Genomic DNA, 21,641 nt, shown 5'->3' on the forward strand with positions numbered 1-21,641 from the left:
GTGTCCGGAGCAAGTATGGTGGGTCTGACACACCGGTGTCAATGTGTTCTTTTTTCCATTTCCAGGAGTTTATGTTGCAGACAGTCATTTCCTTCATCATGCTTATCCTGACAGTGACAGCTTCAAGAGGGTTTGAAGGGGCACATGTTCACTACATAGTGAGTTCAGGACATTGATGCAAACTCCAACTGACACTATTATAGTAGCTACTGTTCCTGTAATACCCTTATAGCTGCAGAAAGTAGAGGTCCACATTGCCGGGAACCAGGTTTCCTGGAGGGCAATGCAGAAATCAGGTGTACAGCTTAACAGTTGCCATAGCTCAGCCAGGTAGTGGAATAAATTGCCGCAATTTCACTGAAGGATTAAAGATCTTGAGATTTGGAAGGCATAAAACACTCAGACAGTCTACATCTCAGGGTCACCTGCTGCCACCAGATGAGTACCCGTGCGATCGACATCCATTGTCTGAGGGCCCAGCAAAATCTAGGTCGTCAGTGGATGCCTGAATCTTACCTCATCCTCAGTCACAGAGCTTGTAGGTAATGGTGGAGTGGTTGCCACTGCAGTGCCTTAGTTCTTGGTAGCTTTTTCTTTTTAGGTTTCTCTTGCTGCTCTTTAGGTGTGTTTAGCTGGAAGGGCTTCACTGATTCAGTCTCAGGAACTGAGGAGGACCGTGAAGCCCTACAACGAGCTACCGGTGGTTGCTTCAGCCACTGATGGGTATCAGCTTTACCACTGATAGGTACCTGGGAATGGAGTGACCCAAAGGATCCCTTTCGGGCGAGAAGAGCTGAAGAAGACTTACACTTCTCCGGCTGAGAAGCGGGGACTTATGTCCCCAATGGTTGTATGTTGTGCAAGAGCAACAGGGAGGGAAGTACCCCCAACCATCAAGGGGGCAGGTGGAGTGATGGCTCAGAGCCAACTGTATGTAGTTGAACAGAAGATGGTAGAACCAATGTCATAGCGGCATCTCAGGTTGGTGTCATATGCACAGGATGTAGCCTCTCATTTTCTCTTAGCCTCAGTGTAGGTCACTTGGTCCAGGTCTTGTATTCCATTATTTTTCTTTATTTCTGGAGAATCCTGCCGTCTGGCGAGCAAGGCAAACAATGCTCTCTGCAGTTGACACAGATGGGAGGTGGGGCACAGGGAATATTGGGATGTGGAGGACATCCACAATCCAGACAGGTGGCGCTGGAAGTACAGCAGGAAGGGGGTGGATGTGCCGGACAAAATGGACACATCGCCATTTTAAATTGGTGCGCAGCAAAAGTAGGTCTCTGTGAAATATGACATCCTGGACCATATTTAAGCTCTTGTGGGATGTGATGGAAACAGTAACATCCCCCAGCTTGTTGCAGACCAGTAGTGCCCGTGACTGGGCAGAGGATGCTGCTTTGATCAAACTGACCCTGACTGCACTTTGGACAAGCCCTCCACCTCCCCAGACTTGTCCTCTAAATGCTCCACCGAAAACTGAGGTTTCATGGACATGAAAGATTCACCATCAACTCTCATACATACGAGGTACCGAGGTGAATAAGCCTCGTTGCTATCCTTAGCCTGGTGTTCCTCCCATGGTGTGGCCAGGGAGGGGGGGGGGGGGGGGGGGGAGGGGAGGAGACTATTTGGGGTCGTATTTCTTAGCATTGAAGTTAGACCTAGATTGCTTAGAGACTGCATGTGTTTGACCACCAGCAATAGATGACGTACTATGCTTCACGGCGTGTTATCCGCCCTGATGCCATCCACTCCAACCAGGGGCCCTATCCACAGGTGCCACAGCAAAGCCCACCTGGCAGGATGGTCATTGCTGAGTGTCCCAATGCCCCAGCGTGATGGGCATCTACTGCTTGGCATACGTGGGGAGTTAACAGTGCAGGCATCAGCAGAGCGATCCAAGTGTGGTCAGGGGGCTGCAATCAACATGGTACATGGGGACCCCACCACAATGGACTGGCTACCGTGATGGATATCAAGCGGAAATGAGCTAAGAAGTCCATTATCGTTGACAGCGCACAGAGTAATACTGCACAGAGGATGGAGAAAAAATGCACCCAGTTGGGTGACCTTGCTCAACAGCTGGAGAAAGAGTGGAAGTGCAGATCCACTTTGATGAAGGACGGAAGAGGTCTCAACCCATGATGGACACTATGCACCATGTAGGTCACCCTTCCCAAATTGGCTCACTCTTCGGGAAAATTTTGAAAAATGGAGGTGAAAACCTACAGGGGACCATCATTTAAAGGCCGAAACATGTGAGGCTCCTCTTAGTTGCCTCTTACAACAGGCAGGAATACCTCAGGCCTATCGTAACTCCCGGACCTGCAGGAGGGAGTAAATTGTTCACTATGGTGCCTGAACGTTGTGATGAGCGTATTATACCACCTGACTTCACAAAAAGTCGAGCTATTGCATTACCCAAGGGAGTAAACACAAAAGACTGTACAGATTATAGAATACTATCCCTTATGTCACATTCATCAAAAATATTACTGTCAGTAGGTAAAGGGAGGATTAGGAATGAAATAGGTTGAAACTTAGTCAATGATCAATTTGGCTTCAGACGGGGGAAAGAAATGAGAAGCAATAAATGGAACTGTGTCAGATATTGGAAAGGAGATGTGAAAGTGTATCCTGCCTTGTGTCTCATCTTAGAACCATCATTGTAGAAGGTGGTGGCACTCTTGAACTCTGCAAGGATGGAACATACAAGATGCAAAGAGACCTTAGGGATGACGTACCTTAGGACCTTGGAATATGGCAGTCCTGATCTGGACATATAGTCTTCAGGTGGAGAATACAGAGCAGCCACATCAGCTTATCAAAAATAAGGACTGAGAAATGGGACTGTGCTTCAACATCTAGGGGCTGGTCGCTTAAATAAAGTTCTGTCTGTGTATCAATGACAAAAATGCATAACCTGTGTTTTGGAGAGAGAAAACTGGAAACCATGGAAGGCAGCTCATGTAGAGGCCTAACAAATGGCACCTTGGAGCCAACACTCAACATATGCTACCCAGTGGGAGCTGCACCAGAGACCCAACAGAGGTTACAAACCCATTGATGGCTATGAGGAAGAGTGCAACACTGAAGACAGAACCCTATGTGATACTTTTCTCCTGAATCGATAAGTGCTGAGTGAAGTTCCAACTCTAACCCGGAAGAGCCAGTGGGATAAAAACCTCATGAAAAAATCTGAAGGGGGCCGCAAAAGCTCCAGTCATGCAGAGTAACTACAATGTTACAGTGCCAAGCTATATTGTATGCATTATGTAGGTCAAAGAAGACCATGACAAGATGCTGGCAGTTAATAGAAGCCACACTTATGGGGGACAAGAGGCACTGAGATTTGAGTACCCAACATAATACGAAACTAACCATCCTCTCAAGCAGTTTATGAAGTATGTTTGTCAGGCTAATTGGGTAGCAGCTGTTGAGAGACATTGGGTTCTTTCCAGGCTTGAGGACACCATTGCAAGGGGGAAGGCACCTGTGAGCCAAATGCAGTTGAAGACACTGAGTACATGTTGTCTCTGGGTAACGTCGAAGTGTTGGATCATCTGGTTTTGGATGGGATCTGGGCCTGGGGCTGTGGCATGTGAAGAGGTAAGCACCTGCACAAATTCCCATTCAGTGAAGGGTCCATTACAGGTTTCAGATTGGTGAAGGTTTAAACAGAGGGGAATCTGTTCAGCTTGGCATTTCTACCAGAAAAAAGTCTCAGGATAGGAAGAGGATGCCGATGCTATCACTAAGTGCGATCTGCGGCGTTCTGCGAGGACCAATGGATCAGTATACAGAACATCTTGGACAGTAAGACCCTGGACATTTGTCTGTCACTAGTGGCCCAGAAGCTAGGGAGCTTGGACCAAGCTTGCAATGAAGAGGCAAATGTCCCCAGTGCTCCCAGCATCCCTTTTTTTACACTGCTTAATAAGGGAGCGAGCCTTAGCATGGAGACGCTTAAAAGCAAGGAAGTTGGTCTGTGAAGGGTCGGGCTTAAATCACTGCAGCACCCGTTGGTGGTCCTGGGCAATGACTGCGACATCCTGACTCTGACCAGCTGCTGAGAGCTCATCACCCACTGATTCATGAGTGAGGTCAATTCATAGTAAAGTGTTACTGCACCATTTTTATCTGCAGCACCTGCTGCAAAGTCCCCATGTAAGTGTTATGGCCTGATAAGGCAAGAAAACTGCAATTGCTACATAGATGCCAATACCCTCAGTGCAGCTGAACGTAGGAACCAACTACATTTAAGCTCAAAGGGAAATTGTTTGAATTGGTAAGCATCTCTTCTCAGGTTGCTTGTTTGATTTGCTCCATGATTACAGTCGCTGTACCAGAAAAATCTTATCAGGTATATGTTAGCTGGATGGAGAACTAACTACAAGAAGGCCTGGGTCATATCTGCAACACCGGCAGAAAGTTGCATTAAAAAAATGCATGAATGGTACAGTGAGTTCGGCAAGAAGGTTAGGCCCTCTTTTCAAGATATCATTAAGTGATGAACCCTTTTCATGTGAATATACGCTAAACACAATTGGCCACTTGGTGCTCTCTTGACTCCTCCTAATCATTATTTGATGTGGCAAATAAATGGCGTTGGCAAAATTTTCTTGTTGAGCCAGTTCGTCCTGTTCATTTCAGATGTAGTTTGACATCTGTCTCTCGCATGTGACATTGAAGATGTTGTCGTCCTGTAGATGCCTCTCTGGAGTGAGGAGGCAGACTACTCTTTGGTAAGGAAGCATTAAATTCCTTAAGAAGTTCAGAATCCTCCTAACTCTGATCAGTCCTTATTGTTACATTTTCCTGTTATCTCCAAATACCAGTCATTTCAGATTGTGTTTTTAAGTGCTCTATTGAATGGCAGCTTGATCATGGCCTGATTTACAGAAATCCTTGTGCAGCTTCTACTAATGATCCAACTGAGTTACATAGGCTGTAAAGTCAGTGATGCAGATAGGCATATTCGCACAGCATCCTAACAGTTATCCAGCCGTGATGTGCTTCAATTAGTAGCTAAATGGGAAGATCATTTTATCACTCTGCAGCATCAGCTAGTTGTAAATTGCTGATATGATGCCTTTTGAATTCTTGAGGTACTAACAGGTATCTTGAAAATGAGTGATGACACTCAAATGTAGTAGTTGTAATGTGAGAATTGTTCCATGCTTTTATCAGTGTCAGGTGGACCAGATGATAGTGTGACTGAGGCACTGATTGCCAGTGGGCAATTCACAACTTCCTGTTTTCAATTTTCAGCCAGTCATCTTGCTAATGAAGCTAGAGTGGCTGCCACTAAAAAAAGAAGCTGCAGGTAAGTCTACTTACACCTGTGGGACCTGTTACATACACATGGAGATAAGTGAATCCTTAACAGCTGGTATTCACAGTGCCCAATGAGCTGTTTTCATTAGAATTAAATGATGAACTAAAATGTTCTGAAATGCTGCAGACTGACTTGTGATGGCTTCAATTGCAGCAAAGACAAAATGATTTTTCCTTTCCTTCTACAGTCTTTACTATGTGACCCTGGTTGAGGCAAAGAAAGGACGTATTTCTAGGTCTCAAAATCCTGACGCAGTCATGAACATCCCCGACTCTCGCCATCTTGTGCCCACTGACCAAGCCATTTGCAAAACACACACTAGGCTTCTACCTTCTGTATGAACTTATGTGCTGCATTTCCTGACTTAAAGTGAATTTTGAGGGCTGCTGCAGATGGTATAATGTTAATTAATCTGCAAGTTTCTCAACAAATTTTTAGAGCCATCTGTGGCCCATATACCTCTTCTGAGATGAAGACCGTCAGTTTCAGAGTGTTCCCTTCTGACAATTGTATCCTCTTTGTAGGAATTGTCCAGCATCTACATATGTCTTCCAGCAAAGTTCAAACCATCTTTGGAATTAAAACTCTACCATACACTTCTAGATTCTCCCCTACTGCCTGTATAACTTGAATGCACTCATTACAATCATTAAGTGTTAAGATATTCTTGAGAGTAGGAGTTAGGTGTTACAGGTGTAATATCTTCCAGATAGTCTTGATTCACCTGGATAATTTCATTTTTCACCATAGGTGCATGTAAAATTCTATTAGTTTGTTCATAAGCAGCTGCAGTTATGACTCAAAGAAATGTATGTTTATTGATCATTGACAAGTTCAGGTCTGCATAATCAGACAGTTCTGACTGTTACCAAAAATTAGTCCATTTATTAATGTCACAAAAAATGGCCCTGGCTTGGTTGGTGGTAATCCAACACTGTGGCTGTACAACTCTGTAGGAACTGCAGAAGTTGTCCTGTTGGCCATGGTGTCCAACTCTTCCCTCAGTACTGCAGTTTGTCTTCAGGATCAACTGCTTCAGTGTGTCTATAGTCTTCACATGCTAAGACATCAGCTTTGTATTCTACATCATCAAGTAAATCTTTGATAGCATTATCCAATGCCATTAAACTAGTCAAAATTTCCTGCAATTGAATGCTCTCTCTCTTCTGTAGATGTCAAGCAAATTTTTTTCATTACTGGTGCATGTAGTGTTGGAACTCCAAGTTTCTCATTTATGTTTCAGTTTTGAAAGACAGTCAGTAAGTATTTGTGCTCAAATTTAGTCATGACTCTAGTGTCACAAACAGGTTGCCGCACTTGTTGAGCATTAATATTAAACTTTATCATTAGAGACTAATGATGTGCTTGTTGTGCAATCAAATTATTATTCTACACTCTACTCAAATATTATTCCAACAGTTAGTATGTGAACAGTAAGCTGATACATTTCAGTAAAGAAAACAAATAAGCTAAATGCCACAATGCGTAGATCACTTAGTTGAGAGTGTACCTTTTACATTACATACGAAGAAATTCTACCATGCAGTCTCTCGGACCAAAGTGCAAGTCCTCTAAAAGTGTCATAGATATCATACAGAAAATTCTTATTGGTGCCACTTTTCCTGGGTTTTGGCACAGAAAATGTGTGAACAATTGGAGAGTAATTTAAAGTCAAGTTACATACAGCCTTATTTGTGCAGACCATATATCAGCAAAGTTATATAGCATCTGTCATTTGCAAAGCATTGATACAATACAATAAAGAAACTGTTTTTATTTGACAGAACTACTACATAAAAATTGTGGCTCATAGGTCAATTAGTTCCACACATTGTCTAGTATCTAGATGTGAACAACAGTACATAATTTCCAGCCTCATGGGACATCAAGAATGTAAGCAAGAAAGAAAATATAATGGAATTTACATCATGGTATCTGTGTCTTCACTGAAAAGTGTGAGGTCTCTGATGCACAACAATCATAGAACAGTGTGGAAGTGGCCTGGTGCCAATGCTGTGGCATATGGCTGGTGCCTCATGATCCAGCCACATGCCACCTAATGGAATGCTAAGGTTGCCACCCTGTCAGATGCCTGCTAGCTGATGCAGTTCACTATTGCCTGTGACAGCTGCAGCAGTATTGGAAATGCCACATTCAGTGGATACAGATGGTATTAGCATACATCTGCAAACCACATGGTAGCATGCAATTTCCCGGTATTATTCCATTGGGTAGCCTTTATAGGATATCACCCAGCAGCTCACCAGCCAGTGGGAGTCCCATTCGGAACACCGATGTTCAACTTCTGAAGCCTCATGAGTATTTTTCTCTGAGTACAGCATATTACTTCAGAACCTTGGACATCACCAGTGCAGCCTACATTGACTATACCTAAGGCAGTGATTCTCACCTGTGACAGACTGAGTGCTCACATGCTGCTTTCAGAATCATATTGTGTTAGTGACATTGCTTCAGCAGATCAGGACAATCTTTACTATGCCTGTACTTGAAAGCTGTTTCTGTTGTTTGCGTTATTGTGTACTTTCTCTGTACTAATAAAGTTTCAATGTTCTTGGCTACCTGTGCATCCATCTCTCATTATGCATGCATGCCTCACCCACGATGGAATACTTTAAATACCCATCTCGGTGCATGCAGTCCTAGGATTCAACAAGAAGGTGGTGGAATCAGTCGTGTTGTGGGCTAGTAGCACTAGCTGGAATTATGTCACTCCAATTCTGGATTAGTATCATGTCTAGATGTTGGATAACTCTCATTGCTATGAAGTGTAAAATGAGGGTTCTGCAGTATCAGACAATGTTCTCCAATCTACTGTTCAGCCCTAAGTCCAATATTTCAGTGAAGGGTTCATCATCCAAGAAACTAATGCAGAAATCACCCAAGTGGAATGGCCTGCAATATCTGCCAACATGAATCTGATTATGTATACTTGGAACCAGTTTAAACTTGCACCGTGTCATTGTAGAACTACTCCTTACACAACAGAAGAACTGAAGAAGCCTGTCTTCCAAGAATGATAGGCATGAGTAGCAACACTTCTACCATCTTGTGGACAGCATGCCAAAGATTGTGAAGACAAATTTAATGCATGGGCAGAGCAACACAGTACTGAATGTTGCCCAGCAGCAGATTTTTATCTCAAAAATGTGTTAAGATATGTGCCTTCAAACAGACTGCCTTTATTTTGTTAGCAGTTTTAATTCTATTTATTTCATGAAGCAACAACATATAAAAGGAATTTTCTAGCAAGAAGTGGGCTCCGCGTGAATCTGAGGAAGATAACACAAGAAACAAGGGAGATTTTATTTGTGATATTTGGTAATGCTATTGGAGGTTTCTTCCTTCAAAGATACAAATACAGTGAAGTTACTTCTATTTTTGAGTAATATGTCTCAAACCAGAACACAGGATAATATAGTATAATAAAGTATCAGTTTTACCATTAAGTTCCTTTGTTTGTTTGATTGTTTCTTCAAATTTAATGAGCTTCCAAAGTCAAAAAGTTTACATCTATCAGTATTCTCACAGACAATAACATTTCTTGGCTTCACATCGAGATGTAGAATATTCCTTCTGTGGCAGTACAGAAGAGCTTCAGCAATGTCAAGTGTATACCTACAAAAAGAAAAATATACAGCTATTTGGAGGTCATACAGAAGTTTAGTTATAAATGTATACATAAATGTGTGTGTGTGTGTGTGGGGGGGGGGGGGGGGGGGAGAGATAGGTGGGGCCACTCTTGTGCACACTCTTACTAGAGAAATATCAAGACCTCGAAAGTTAGGGTTAACTGTTTTCCATTATGTGTTTCTGTGTGTGGTGCACCAGTCGTCTGTAAGTAACAAGTGGTTGCATTTTCCTTATTTTATTTGACAATGTAGTATTTCAATAAATATTTTAAGTTTATGGAGGCATATTAAAAAAAAAATATCAGCTATCAGAATCAGTCTGACACAAAGAAAAAAAGATGGTGGATGGATATGGTGGAAATGGGCGCTCAACAGTGTAGTCTTTAGCGCCCGAACGGAAATAACAACGGACAAGTGTCACTAAAATGCAGCAAGTGCTAAAACAGGACTAAAATTAAAGGTGAAAGGCTACATAGGCAGTTTGCACGTCAACAGTTGCAAAGTGGAATGCAGCACATAAAGAGGATAACTGCAAGAGAACGTAGGTGAAAGGGTTAAAATGTAACACATAGCACATGTTTGGAACTGGCCTATTACAAGTATAAAAGGAGTGGTAAGCCACTTGGCAAAACACTAAAAATTCCAACCTAAAATTTTTGGCTGAAGGCCAGAAACATCACAGTACCTTAAAACTTTCTTGACACTCGCCTCGTCATCGGCTAGAATCGAGGGCAGATCCCCACTAATATTAACTTCCGCCCTGACAGAACGATATAAATCACACTCAACTAAGATGTGGCGTATAGTGATTCGTACGCCACAGACATCACACAGTGGGGTTTCTTCTCGCCGTAGTAAGAAGGCATGCGTAAGGGGACAGTGCCCTATGCGAAGACGTGTAAGAGTCACTTCGTCACGCCTAGGTGACCGGCACGAGGAACACCACGGCTGGATGGTGGGTTTCACCAATCGCAGCTTATTTTCCCTCACCGCCAGCCATTCCTCCTCCCACAATTGCATATACTTCCACCGCAGCACAGAAACAATACCTTGCAAAGGAATAGAACATTTTGTCACTTCCGGTAATCTGCAGGCGTCCTTGGCAGCTCTATCAGCTTGTTCATTTCCCCGTATGCCCACATGCCCTGGCACCCAGCAAAAGGACACTTGATTGCCCTGTCGTTGGAGGATGTACAGTCGGTCGTAAATCAGATGTTCCAACTTCTCCGCTGGGTACAGGTTCTGCAGTGACTAATGCGCTCATTGAGTCAGAGCAAATTAGAAAGTTTTTTCCCTGAGTACACCATATCTGCTCCAATGCCTTCAGGAATGCGTGAAGTTCTGCCGAAAAAACAATGTATTCCTGGGGAAGGCGAATCCTTACGACACGTTCGGGGAACACTACTGAGCAGCCAAGAAAATCCCCCTGTTGGGGTCCATCAGTGTATACTACTGTAAAATCATGATGCCTATCTAAAATGTTAAAAAATAAAGATTTGAAAGTAAAATCTGATGTACTGTCTTTCTTAAAATTTGCCAAATCTAAAATCAGTCTGGGCCTCTGGAGGAGCCAAGGTGGGTATCTGCTCCAACCCAGACATAAAACATTAAAACCAGCCACAGCCATCTCTAAAATGCAGTCCTTTGCACGAATCCCATAGGGCCTTGTTGCTCGTTGCCAGTTGCGAAAAAGCCTTACCAGTGGGGGCTGAGCAACAGTGTGGTATGCAGGCGCGTATGGTGTGGATAATGTTTGATAGGCCTGGCGCACCATTAGTAGACGCCGCCGGAGGTGAAGTGGCGGTTCACCTGCCTCTGCACACAGGCTCGGTATGGGGCTCGTTCTGAACGCCCCAGTGGCCAGCCGAATCCCCTCATGGTGCACCACATCCAACAGCTTCAAATAAGCGGGTCTTGCAGACCCATACACCGTGCATCCATAATCAAGCCGGGACCGCACAAAGACTCTGTAAAACCGGAGCAGACGAGTCATGTCTGCTCCCCATGTGAGGTGACTAAGACATTTTAAAATAGACAGTGCCTTAAGAGACCGTTTTTTCAGTTCCTTAATGTGTGGCAGCCACGTAAGCTTAGAATCAAAAGTGAGGCCCAGAAACTTCACCGAGTCTTTAAAATTCAGAACGGTGTCCCTCATCCTCAACTCAGGCAAGTCAAACATTGAACGAGAACGGTTAAAAAGAACACACACCGACTTATCAGTTGAAAACTGAAAACCACTCTTCTGTGCTCAGTCATCCAAACGTTGGAGAGTGAGTTGCAACTGGCGAGTCGTCGTTGCAAGGCTTGAAGAGGAGCAAAATACAGAGAAATCTGTCCACAAACAAGGAACACTGCACAGGACTTTTCACAACAGACGTAATACTATTAATAGCAATAGCAAAGACCGTCACACTTAAAACACTACCTTGAGGGATACCGTTCTCTTGTTCAAAGCGACTAGACAGTATGTCTCCGACTCTGTACCGAAAATAACATGGCGACAGGAAGGACCGAATAAAATTGGGAAGACATCCACAAAAACCACATTTGTGGAGGTGCCTGACGATAAGATGCCTCCAAGTAGTGTCGTATGCCTTTTCAATGTCAAAAAATATTCCCAACAGGTGATGCTGGCGCAGGAAAGCCTGTTGTATGGCCGCCTGCAGGAGGGCTAGGTTATCAAAGGTGGAGCGATACCTCCTGAACCCACACTGAAAGCGACTAAGGAGTTGTCTGGATTCTAGCATCCAGACAAGGCGGTGGTTGACCATCCGCTCCAAGGTCTTTCCCACGCAGCTAGTGAGGGCAACACTACGGTAACTACCCGGGCACGTGCGGTCTTTCCCAGGTTTTAAAAGAGGAATTAAAATTGCTTCACGCCACGAGTCGGGGAAGTGACCGGACATACAAACTAGATTAAAAAGTCGGAGGAGGATTTCTTTATATCTCCCTGTGAGGTGCCGCAGCATGCTGTAGTGGATTCTGTCCTGACCAGGGGATGTATCACGAGCCCCATACAATGCAGAATCCAGTTCCCACATGGAAAACGGGCAGTTGTACTCTTCTGTATTGGGTGAGCGGAAGTCAAAACTGCTCCTCTCAGCAGCCACTCTGTGGGGCTGGAAAGCTGGATTCTGACTGGTGGTTGCAGTAATAGCTGCAAAATGAGCCGCCATAGACTGGGCAATATCTTTTGGGGTCGTGTGGAGAGTACCATTCCACATTATAGCAGCCAAAGGGCACCTCCCACCTCTCCCAGAAATCCTCCTGATGGTCTCCCATACAATGGAACTTCGTGTGGAACGGTTAATGGTGTTAAGGAACTGCTGCCACGACCTCTTCTTGCTCTCTCGTATTATCCGACGACACTTTGCCCTCGCCACCCGAAAAGCTGCAAGGTTCTCTACAGTTGGCCGGCATTTGAAACTACGCAGAGCTGCCCGCCTAGCCCTGATTGCACAGTGACATTCGTCGCTCCACCAAGGGACAGGCTGCCGCTTCGGTTGTCCCGTGGACTGTGGGACAAACTGGGCGAGTTGACTATACAGTGCCCAGTTGGCTCTACCAAGCACCCATCGAGGCGGTTTCCTTTCTGGTTCCACTGCATGTGGCAGGTGAATCCGGATGGGGAAGTGATCGCTGCCATGTAAGTCATCAACCACTTCCTATGCAGCAGTGTGGGCGATGGCTGGAGAGCAAAGCGATAGATCAATGGCAGAGAACGACCCAGTTGCAATGCAAAAATGCGTGCTTTGACCTGTATTTAGCAAATGGGCACTGGTAGACAGAAGCAGCCTCTCAATTGCTCTACCCCTGGGGCAAGTACTCGCAGAGCCCCAAAGCATATTGTGTGCATTAAAATCACCACAGAGGATGAAGGGGTGGGGGAGCTGTGTAAGAAGATCACTGAGAGCCTCTTCGTCAAGCACATCATGTGGGGGCAGGTAAAGCGAACATACTGTTAGCATATGGCGCACATGTACTAATATTGCAACTGCCTGTAAATCCGTCGTGAGGGAGAGGGGCGAGGAGTGGTAGTCGGTGCTGACGAAGATACCTACTCCTCCTCGAGCTCTCTGTCCACTCAGGTCGTTCTTTTTGTGGAGGACATAACCACGTAGCTCTGGGGTGTATGTTTCACTGAAATTTGTCTCTTGCAGACACACACACACACACATAGGTCTATCCTGAATCAATAGATGTAGTTCCTCCACATGTGTCCTGAACCCTTGCAGGTTCCATTGTAGTATGGGAGCCATCACGGTGGTTGTATTTTCTGCCTCTCTTTCCGCCGAGGTGGGGAGACTGCAGCGGGTGGAGGCTCAGTCTTGGGGCGAGATGATTGCCCCATATTCTCAGACTACATCAGCTCTGGGGAAGAGTCTGATGAAGGGTCTAGTGGGACCACATTAACATGATCCGAGGGTTTACCAACCGATTTAATCTGTTGGTGCTGCTTCACATGTGCTTTCCTTTGTTTAGAGGGCTTTGCTGGAACCGGAGCTGGGGCGTTTATGACCATGCTGGGTTTTGGAACAGCCTCAGCAGTCGGAGATGCCTGGGGCTCTTCAATGTGAGCTACTGTACCTTTCTCTGCTGTTCTAGGAGGGGCTACAGGCTCTGATACAGTTGCTGCCTTGCAAGTGCACTGACATGTGCATGTGTTCGTGCCAGCACTGACAACATCCGTCTGTAGATGCATCGACCTTCAGAGGCGGCTTCTGAACAATGGAAGCAAAGGACGAAACGAATGTGAGGGGCTGCATGGCCTTAAAGATCTTTTTGGCTTCACCGTAGGGATACGCTTAGTTGTTTTTATTTCTTGTATCTTACGTTCCTCTAGGAAGATTCTACAGTCCCTTCTCCAAACAGGGTGGCTCTCAGAACAGTTTACACATCTGACAGGCGACGAACAATCAATTCCGTCTTGGGCAGCCTTACCTCAGTTGCCACACATCGCTTCCCCCTTACACCCTAGAGTTGTATGCCCAAAACGCTGGCAGTTGAAACAGTGCATTGGGTTTGGGACATAAGACCGGACGTTCAGTCAAAGAAATCCTGCCTTGACGTGTTCTGGGAGTTTGAGGGTATTGAAAGTAAGAATGAAGGAGTCTGATTTCACCAGGTTCCCATCCACCCTTTTCATGATGTTCTGAACGTCAACAATTCCCTCCTGAGCCCACTCACTCTTTAATTCATCTACAGGAATGTCCACGAGATCCCTACAGGTAACAACACCCTTACTGGAGTTCAGGGTGCTGTGAAGCTCTGTATCGATAGTGTATTCCCCCAAGCTTTTAGCTATTTGAAGGTTAACTGCTTGCTGAGCAGTTGATGTTTCAACAAGCAGTGTCCCATTCCGTAAACGCTTCACTGATTTTAAAGTTCCAGCTATTCCTTCTAGACCCTTTTGGATATAGAATGGCGAAACCTTTTCAAAGGAACCCTCTTTCCGTTTTATAATTAAAAACACATTCTGGTTTGCAGTATGTGCTCTGTTACTCTGAACTGCTGTACGTTTGCTGACGCTGGAGTCAAGAGGACTGGCTAACCTAGCCCTCTTGTGGGACTGGGCGGTAGTGGCTACCAGCGGTCCACCCATCCCACTGGCCAGCGAAAAATTAGGAGGAGGAAAAGAAGAATTCGTGGTAGTCATGGTCGTCCCACGAGCAGTTAGGGAAACTTACGTCCATCCAGACAGAGCCCCGCATACCTGGATAAGCCTTGTACAACTGAGGTGCGGCAGGTTCCCCAGAGGTTGCCCGCTAGCGACTGTTCCACCTCAACAGCTATGCATCTTATCGGCGCGCAGCACACCTTAAGATTGAAGGGTTTTTTATAGAGGTATGTACCGTCCTCGCGATCCAGGCAACCAAGCCAAGATCCCCGGTCCCCAAGACACACAACGTTCCACGGTTGCGCCAAACGGTGGTCGCTGAAGCATGCCCAGAGCTTACGGTATCAGCAGACTGGCGGCGCACACCAGTCCACAGCTCAAGGACCCCGGGTTCGCTAAGCCCGTACGCAGCAAACTTATGCTGAGCCTCCTGAGGGAAAAAGAAAAAAAGGCAGTTCTTTCACACCACTCTGGAAAAGATGTTTAATGTAGCAGAAAACCTCGTAAGCCATTAGACATTTCTCATATTGTTGCCTCAAATAGAAAGCAAACTCCCTGTCCTGTCTATGTCGCTATGATGTACAAACTGAACATGTGGTGTACATGCTTTCATACAACCCATGCACTCTCTAATGGCTGATCCTCTTAATGTATGAATCTGTATTAAATAGCATTGTCCAGTTCCAATGTAAGGAACCACCAACCTTGATGTCTTGCTTGTCACTTCCAGTCACTCACTGTTCCAGTGATGCATGGGACTGGAACTCAACAGCAAGTATACTGTGCACAATGACACAGCGTTCCATATTTAGGCATGTAGCTCAACCTCGGGTTGAGGTTGATCCTGAGGAAACCTACAGACAGCAGGAGTATATATATGAAGGTCTTAATGATACATATTTCTACAGACCGTAATCCAGCTGGTATTATATAAATCCTTTATAGAACTGGAGCAGACATGCTCTGTTTACTCCCCATGATTACAGAGAGTTTAGGATGTCATGTAGCTAAGCTAATATGGTTTTTATTTGTCTTTGATATGGAAACTAGTTGAGTGTTATTGGAAACAGGCTTAAAAAAATTTAAAAAAAATATCAGAGAATCTTGCACGAGCAGTTCTGACTCACTAATATGAAACACAGTTAAGTCACAAATCCATCTTAAATGTTTTAGAGAACAGGAAGACTTTCATAATGAGAATTTAAATGCTGACAATTGTCCACACCTCCTATCACCTAATGGTTTGTTGCAGTTAGTAAACAGTGGTAAAGGAATTGCAGCTAGAGCAAAATGCCACAAAATCATCTAAAAAAAAAGCACTGAACTCACTTCCTTATCACACACACACAATCACACATGTAACAGCATACTTTTATGAGTGACTCTTCGGCACACTTTTCTTGATGAAATCTAACAATGGAACAGCCAGGAAGGAATGTAACAATATTATGAAAAGGATAGTTGCTACTCACCATATTGTCTAGAAGCTGTGTCGCAATAGGCACAACAAAATGCCTCTCAGAAAGTGAGCTTACAGCCAACAAAGCCTTTATCGGAAACATACATGCACACACATGACCGACCACAGTTTCTGGCTACTGAGGCAACACTGAACATCAGCACATGATGGGAGAGGCAACTGGGTAGCAGGAGTAAAGAAACAGCTGGGGTGGGGGGGTGGGGGGGGGGGGGAGAAGGGACAGCAGGGTATTGTGGGGGTCGGTTAAGTGCTGCTTTTGGGTATGTACAGTGATGAGGTTGAGAGAGGGTAGGGCAGTTAGATGTAGTTGGGAGGTTGATGGAGGGCGGGGTAATGGAAAAGGAGAGAAGTAGAGGGACAGTGTGTGCGTTGATGGAACAGAGGGCTATGCAGAGCTGAAATGGGAACAGGAAAGGGGCTAGATGGGTAAGAACAATTACTAATGAGAGTTATGGGAATATAGGATATATTACAGGGAGAGGTGTTGGCATAACAACCAACAAGCTATCTGCATGAATGGCCACCACTGCAAGATGCCCAATATGACGCATTTTATTTCAGTGACTGCTTCACAGCCTGTGCCATATGGATCCTTTCCACCAACAGCAGGTTTTCCCGAATTGTGCAGATGGTAACTCTCCCTGCAATGTATCTTATGTTCCCGAAACTCTCCTGCTCTAAATCCTCAGTCACTGCCCTTGCCCATCTAGCCTCTTCCCTGTTCCCATTCCAACACTACACAGCTCTCTATTCCACCAATGCACTCACGTCTTTTTACTTCTCCCCTTTCCCGCTAACCTGTCCTCCTGTCAACCTCCTGACTGCACCTTGCTAACCTACTCTCTCTCTCCATCTCATCCCTATATGCTGCCACAATCAGCACTTTGCTGTCACCTACCCTACCCTATCCTGCTATCCCTCACCCTCCACACCCCAGCCCAACCCCCTCTTTACCCCCCACCACTCATCATGCAGCGGTGCTCGCAGTGTGGCCTCAGCAGCAGCAGCAGGAGACTGTGGGGTGTGTGTGTGTGAGAGAGAGAGAGAGAGAGAGAGAGAGAGAGAGGGGGGGGGGGGGGTATTCCAATGAAGGCGTTGCCTTGCTGGTTGAAAGCTAAGCTCGCTTTCTGACAGTCTTTATGTAGTGCCTTTCTGCAACTCAGCATTTCTGCTATATGATGAGTAGAAACATCCTTTTCATAATTTCTTCACGAAACAGTCAGGCACTCAGTATCACTGGATGACCTTGGCCTTTATTTAAAAAACACTAAGAAGGAAGGACTTTATAAAGATGAACAAATGTCTCTAGAATCACAATTTGTTGAGCTGCCTGTTGATACCACGGCTCTGAAAGAAATCTTAGGCATTTTCAGGATCAAAAGATGTTCCAACGAAACTGATAGACAACACTACAATAAGCATGTTGACACATAAGGTCCTCTGCTGGTTTTAGGAGAGGTTAAAAAATTAGTTTAAAATGTGTAGAAGCTGTTAATTTTTCTCCAGATTCAGATGAAAGATGGAAAAGATTCTTTTAGCAATTACTGTGTGGTGCAAACACTCATGGTCAAGTATCAAATCATGAACCACTAAGAATGCATGCACTGAAAAAGGGAAATTGTAAAAGTCCTGATTATGGAACTACATTCCCAGTTGCTACTCTCAGTGATGCCTTTGTCTTAGTGAAATTCTAGAACCAATCAAACTGTGAGGCACTGAGTGAACTACTACTTCATCGTCTGCATTATGTCTTTCTTGCTGGAAACTTCCAGTAGGTGTTATGCCAGTGATTGGCCCTCTCCCAATTTGTCCATAAATCATTCTAGTGGTTTACAATTCTACTGTAGCCTTCGTGGAACTGTTTATGGAGAATAGGAACACACTCCATAATCTCTGTTTGCTCTTCTTAACAATTTGGCAGAGTTTTGCCATCATTATCTAATGCTTGTTCTCAGCAGCTGTTGATCACTTAATCCTGTGCAGAGCTGCATTCATGACTAATGCTCTCATTGAAGTCATCCTTTGTGTATAGGATGTAACCCAACATATAAGGGTGCCAGACGCTTTGACATGGGTCTATTGCAGATGGATGGAGTATCCTGCTTTGTGCTAACAGCTATTTGCTCCGCTTAAGTGCTGAACCTTTATACATTCCAGATTTAAAATTAAAGGGTTGTCTCAGGCAAACTTGCTCCAATTAATACAATAAATTGAAGATAAGCATTTAAAATACTCATAAGAATTAGATGTATGTATGAAGTTCATTCAAATGAAACCTGGTCAGTACCTCTACCTTTGCCTTACACATAAGGTCGCACCACGTAACTGCGGGTATGGTGGTGCCAACTATTGGTAGAGAGACTGACGCGTTCACACCATTTGATGTTGCATAGTGCTAGTGTGGTTTCACGCCAAAGAGAAGGTGGTCTTACAAGTTATCATCTACTACCGAATGTGTGGGTGAGTAAGCAGGAACAACAAGGAGTGATTTGATTTTTGGCAGCAGAGGGAGTTGGAGGCCGTGAAATGTATCAATGGATGAAGGCTGTGTATGGTGAGTACAGACTGGGTCATTCAAGTGTTGCAGAATGGCACAAACGATTCCTTGAGGGGCGTGAGTCACTGGAAGACTATGCTTGTCCTGGACAGGCTCATTGGGTCATCACATCGGAGATGGTTGCAGAAGTGAATTCTTTAGTCTTTGAAAACCACAGAAACACTGTGGATGAGATCCATCAGTTTGGGTATTAGCATGGGCACCATCCACACCATAATGCATCAACACTTGAACTTTCGAAAAATCTGTGCACAGTGGGCTCCTCAGCGACCGCCGAACAGCACAATACTCTAATGGCACTGTCTTTGAATCATCTGCAATGTTATCATGAGGAGGAATACAGCTGTCTGTTGCATATTGTCACAGGTGACAAAACATGGTGTCATCATTTTGAACTCTAAAGGAAGCGTCAGAGCAAGCAGTGGAAACATACGAATTCACCACCTCCAAAGAAATCATAGGCCATGACCACCCCTTATTGAGTTCCTGGAACAGGGAACCACCATCAATGCCCAGTGTTATCAAGCCACAGAACCTTAAATGAGCCATCAAGTTGAAGCACCAAGGCTTATTGTCCAGTGGTGTTATCCTCCTGTATGATAATGCCTGTCCATACATGGCCAATGCCGTGAAGACTATATTGCACGACTCATGTTTGGACCTCTAAAACAAGCTATTCGTGGACATTGATCTGCAACAGATGACTAAGAGTGTGACTGGATCCAGGCCTGAATCTGACAGCAGCCTACTAGCTTCTTCAAGAATGGAATCGACTGGCTAGTGTCACAGTGGGATTATTGTGCCAACAGTCTTGAGTATGTGTACTTTGTAGAACTACATTTTTGAGTTAATAAAATCCTTACCGTTTCTTTACACTTGTGATGGGGTTTAATTTGGATGCCCCTTATATATATAAACACTATACGGCTGAAAGCAAGGGTAAACTATAGTACATATTTTTTCTGAGGACATGCCAATCTACTGTATGGTTTAATGAGGGCATCATCTGGGGTAAAATTTTCGAAAGGTAAAATATCCCACCCACTCAGAACTGCGGTGGATACTATTTAGGATGATGTCATTAAGTAAATAAATTAAGGAAATGTACCTTGTGATCTACGGGCTCAAGTGCAATGTGTTAGATCCCTTAAATGGGTACATAGTTTAAAAAATTTTAAAATGTTGAAGTGGAATTAGTGAAGCACAGTGTCAGGAAGAACACGGACATCTGGTCAGGTGAGTATATCCAGTTATCGAAGGCCTTGCGGACCACACAGTGGTTCCTCAAACTGCTTCCATTCCTTTCTGTTTTGTGCTCGGTTCCTCCAGGTGTCTTCCATCCCTAGGGCTACCAGGTCCTTGCTAGGTAATCCTATGAGGGTGTCTGGTGTTTACTTCCCCCTCAAGTGCCTTCTTCACCATCATTCTTCTGGCATATGGGTGAGATGGCCCATTCACTGAATTCTTTTGCGCCTCAGCTTGCCTAAGATTGTTGGTTGTTGCATGAAGAGGTAGATTTTCACATACTTCCTCCTCTTTCATTCTCCTTTAACTAAGATTGGTCCTCATGTCTGCCTCATTATCCTTCTTTCAAATGATAGTTTTTCCTTTACTTGTTTCTGATCCATAAGTGAATGATAGGCATATCACTGTAGTACAGGTCATCATCTTAGTGTTCACTGTTATTGATGCTGAGCTGAATGTAAATGTTAAGGAATATATGCATTTCATTCCCACAGCTATTTTTTATTTATGTCCATTTCTGTGGTGTTTCCAATGGTAAACTAAGATCCTAAGTATTTGAACTAACCTCATGCCATCTACCTCATGAAATTCTTCATGCTCTTGTGTTCTTCGTATTTGCATGAACACTTGATTCAACTTTACACCAACATTCTGCTCTTAGTTGTCCATTTTCTTTTACATTTATTTCAACTAACTGTGTGCTTCTCTTGGTATTACTGTATCATATGCAGATGTGAGACAATTTGAATTTCCATCCATCTGTACTCCGACCCACCCCTATTGCCTACATTCCCTTATCACTTTCTGTAAGGTGAGATTGAACAAAGCCCACAAGAGCATCCCCTTGTGTCAATCTCTAACATTTCTTGGAAGCTTGCTGCTGCCCTTGATCCATACATAAACATTTGCAATATTCTCCTAGATCCTCGAGGATCCTTAAGTCTCACAGTGTACCGTATAGGCTGTTCTTGTGGGTGCTGTCAAATTAACATTAAAAATTGATGAACAGACTGTAGATAACGTTATCATAATAGCAGTGTTTTTCAAAACAACTGTCAGTTTGTCAAAAGGCAGCTTGGTACTCCTGTAAGTTGTTGTCTATTGTAGAGGGGATGTCTGATGAGAATGGTAACTGTCAGGATGCACTGTATTTAAACTCATTCGAGTGTCCAAAGTGATTTATTATTTCCAGCTACAGTGCTCCTGATCCTCTCGGTCTGCATCATCAGGTCCTGCAATGCTGAGGACACCACTTTGCTGCCTGCGAAATGCCTTGGCGTGGAATGGTTGCCTCAGCGACCCGTACAATGCCCTGCTGTGTGTCTGCCTCGTACGGCTGCATAGTTGTGACGGCATCAGGATGCACTGCCAGTCGACTACGCAGTCTCCATCCCTGCCCCTTCAGCACCACCCACGGGAGCTGCAAGGCAGCCTGCGGCATGTTTCCTCGCCGGCGTGGTTAAGGTCGCGGCGACTACTAGCGCCCACAATCCAGCGTCTGAATCTGTGGCTCTTGCCTCGGATGCCTCCGGTGTGTGTTGGGAGCCAACAAGACTGTCCACAGTAGCGAGCCGTGGCATGGCCCACCACTGGCTGGCTGCGGACCCCATGTTGGCCTCTGAGGGTCAAACCAGTGACCTGCCATGGACTGGAATGCTGGTGCCCCATCTGTTGCTGCTTGTAGCTGGTGGTGTGACCTGCCCCGCCATCCACGAGGGCTGTCACACTTGAATGCCTTGTTAGTGAAC

The 21,641-nt window shown here is 44.7% G+C and overlaps 1 protein-coding gene across 1 annotated transcript in view; it reads right to left on the reverse strand.

Moving 5' to 3' along the window:
• Positions 1-21,641, reverse strand: part of LOC126266825 (serine/threonine-protein kinase mos-like) — a 97,150-nt gene that overhangs the window by 28,603 nt on the left and 46,906 nt on the right. The window contains exon 4 of the mRNA XM_049971378.1: positions 8,806-8,980. Coding sequence (XP_049827335.1) covers positions 8,806-8,980 — 175 coding nt within the window. The remainder of the gene's footprint in view (positions 1-8,805; positions 8,981-21,641) is intronic.

The sequence above is a fragment of the Schistocerca gregaria genome, chromosome 4 (assembly GCF_023897955.1).
Source record: "Schistocerca gregaria isolate iqSchGreg1 chromosome 4, iqSchGreg1.2, whole genome shotgun sequence".
In the NCBI taxonomy this organism is placed as follows: Eukaryota; Metazoa; Arthropoda; class Insecta; order Orthoptera; family Acrididae; genus Schistocerca; species Schistocerca gregaria.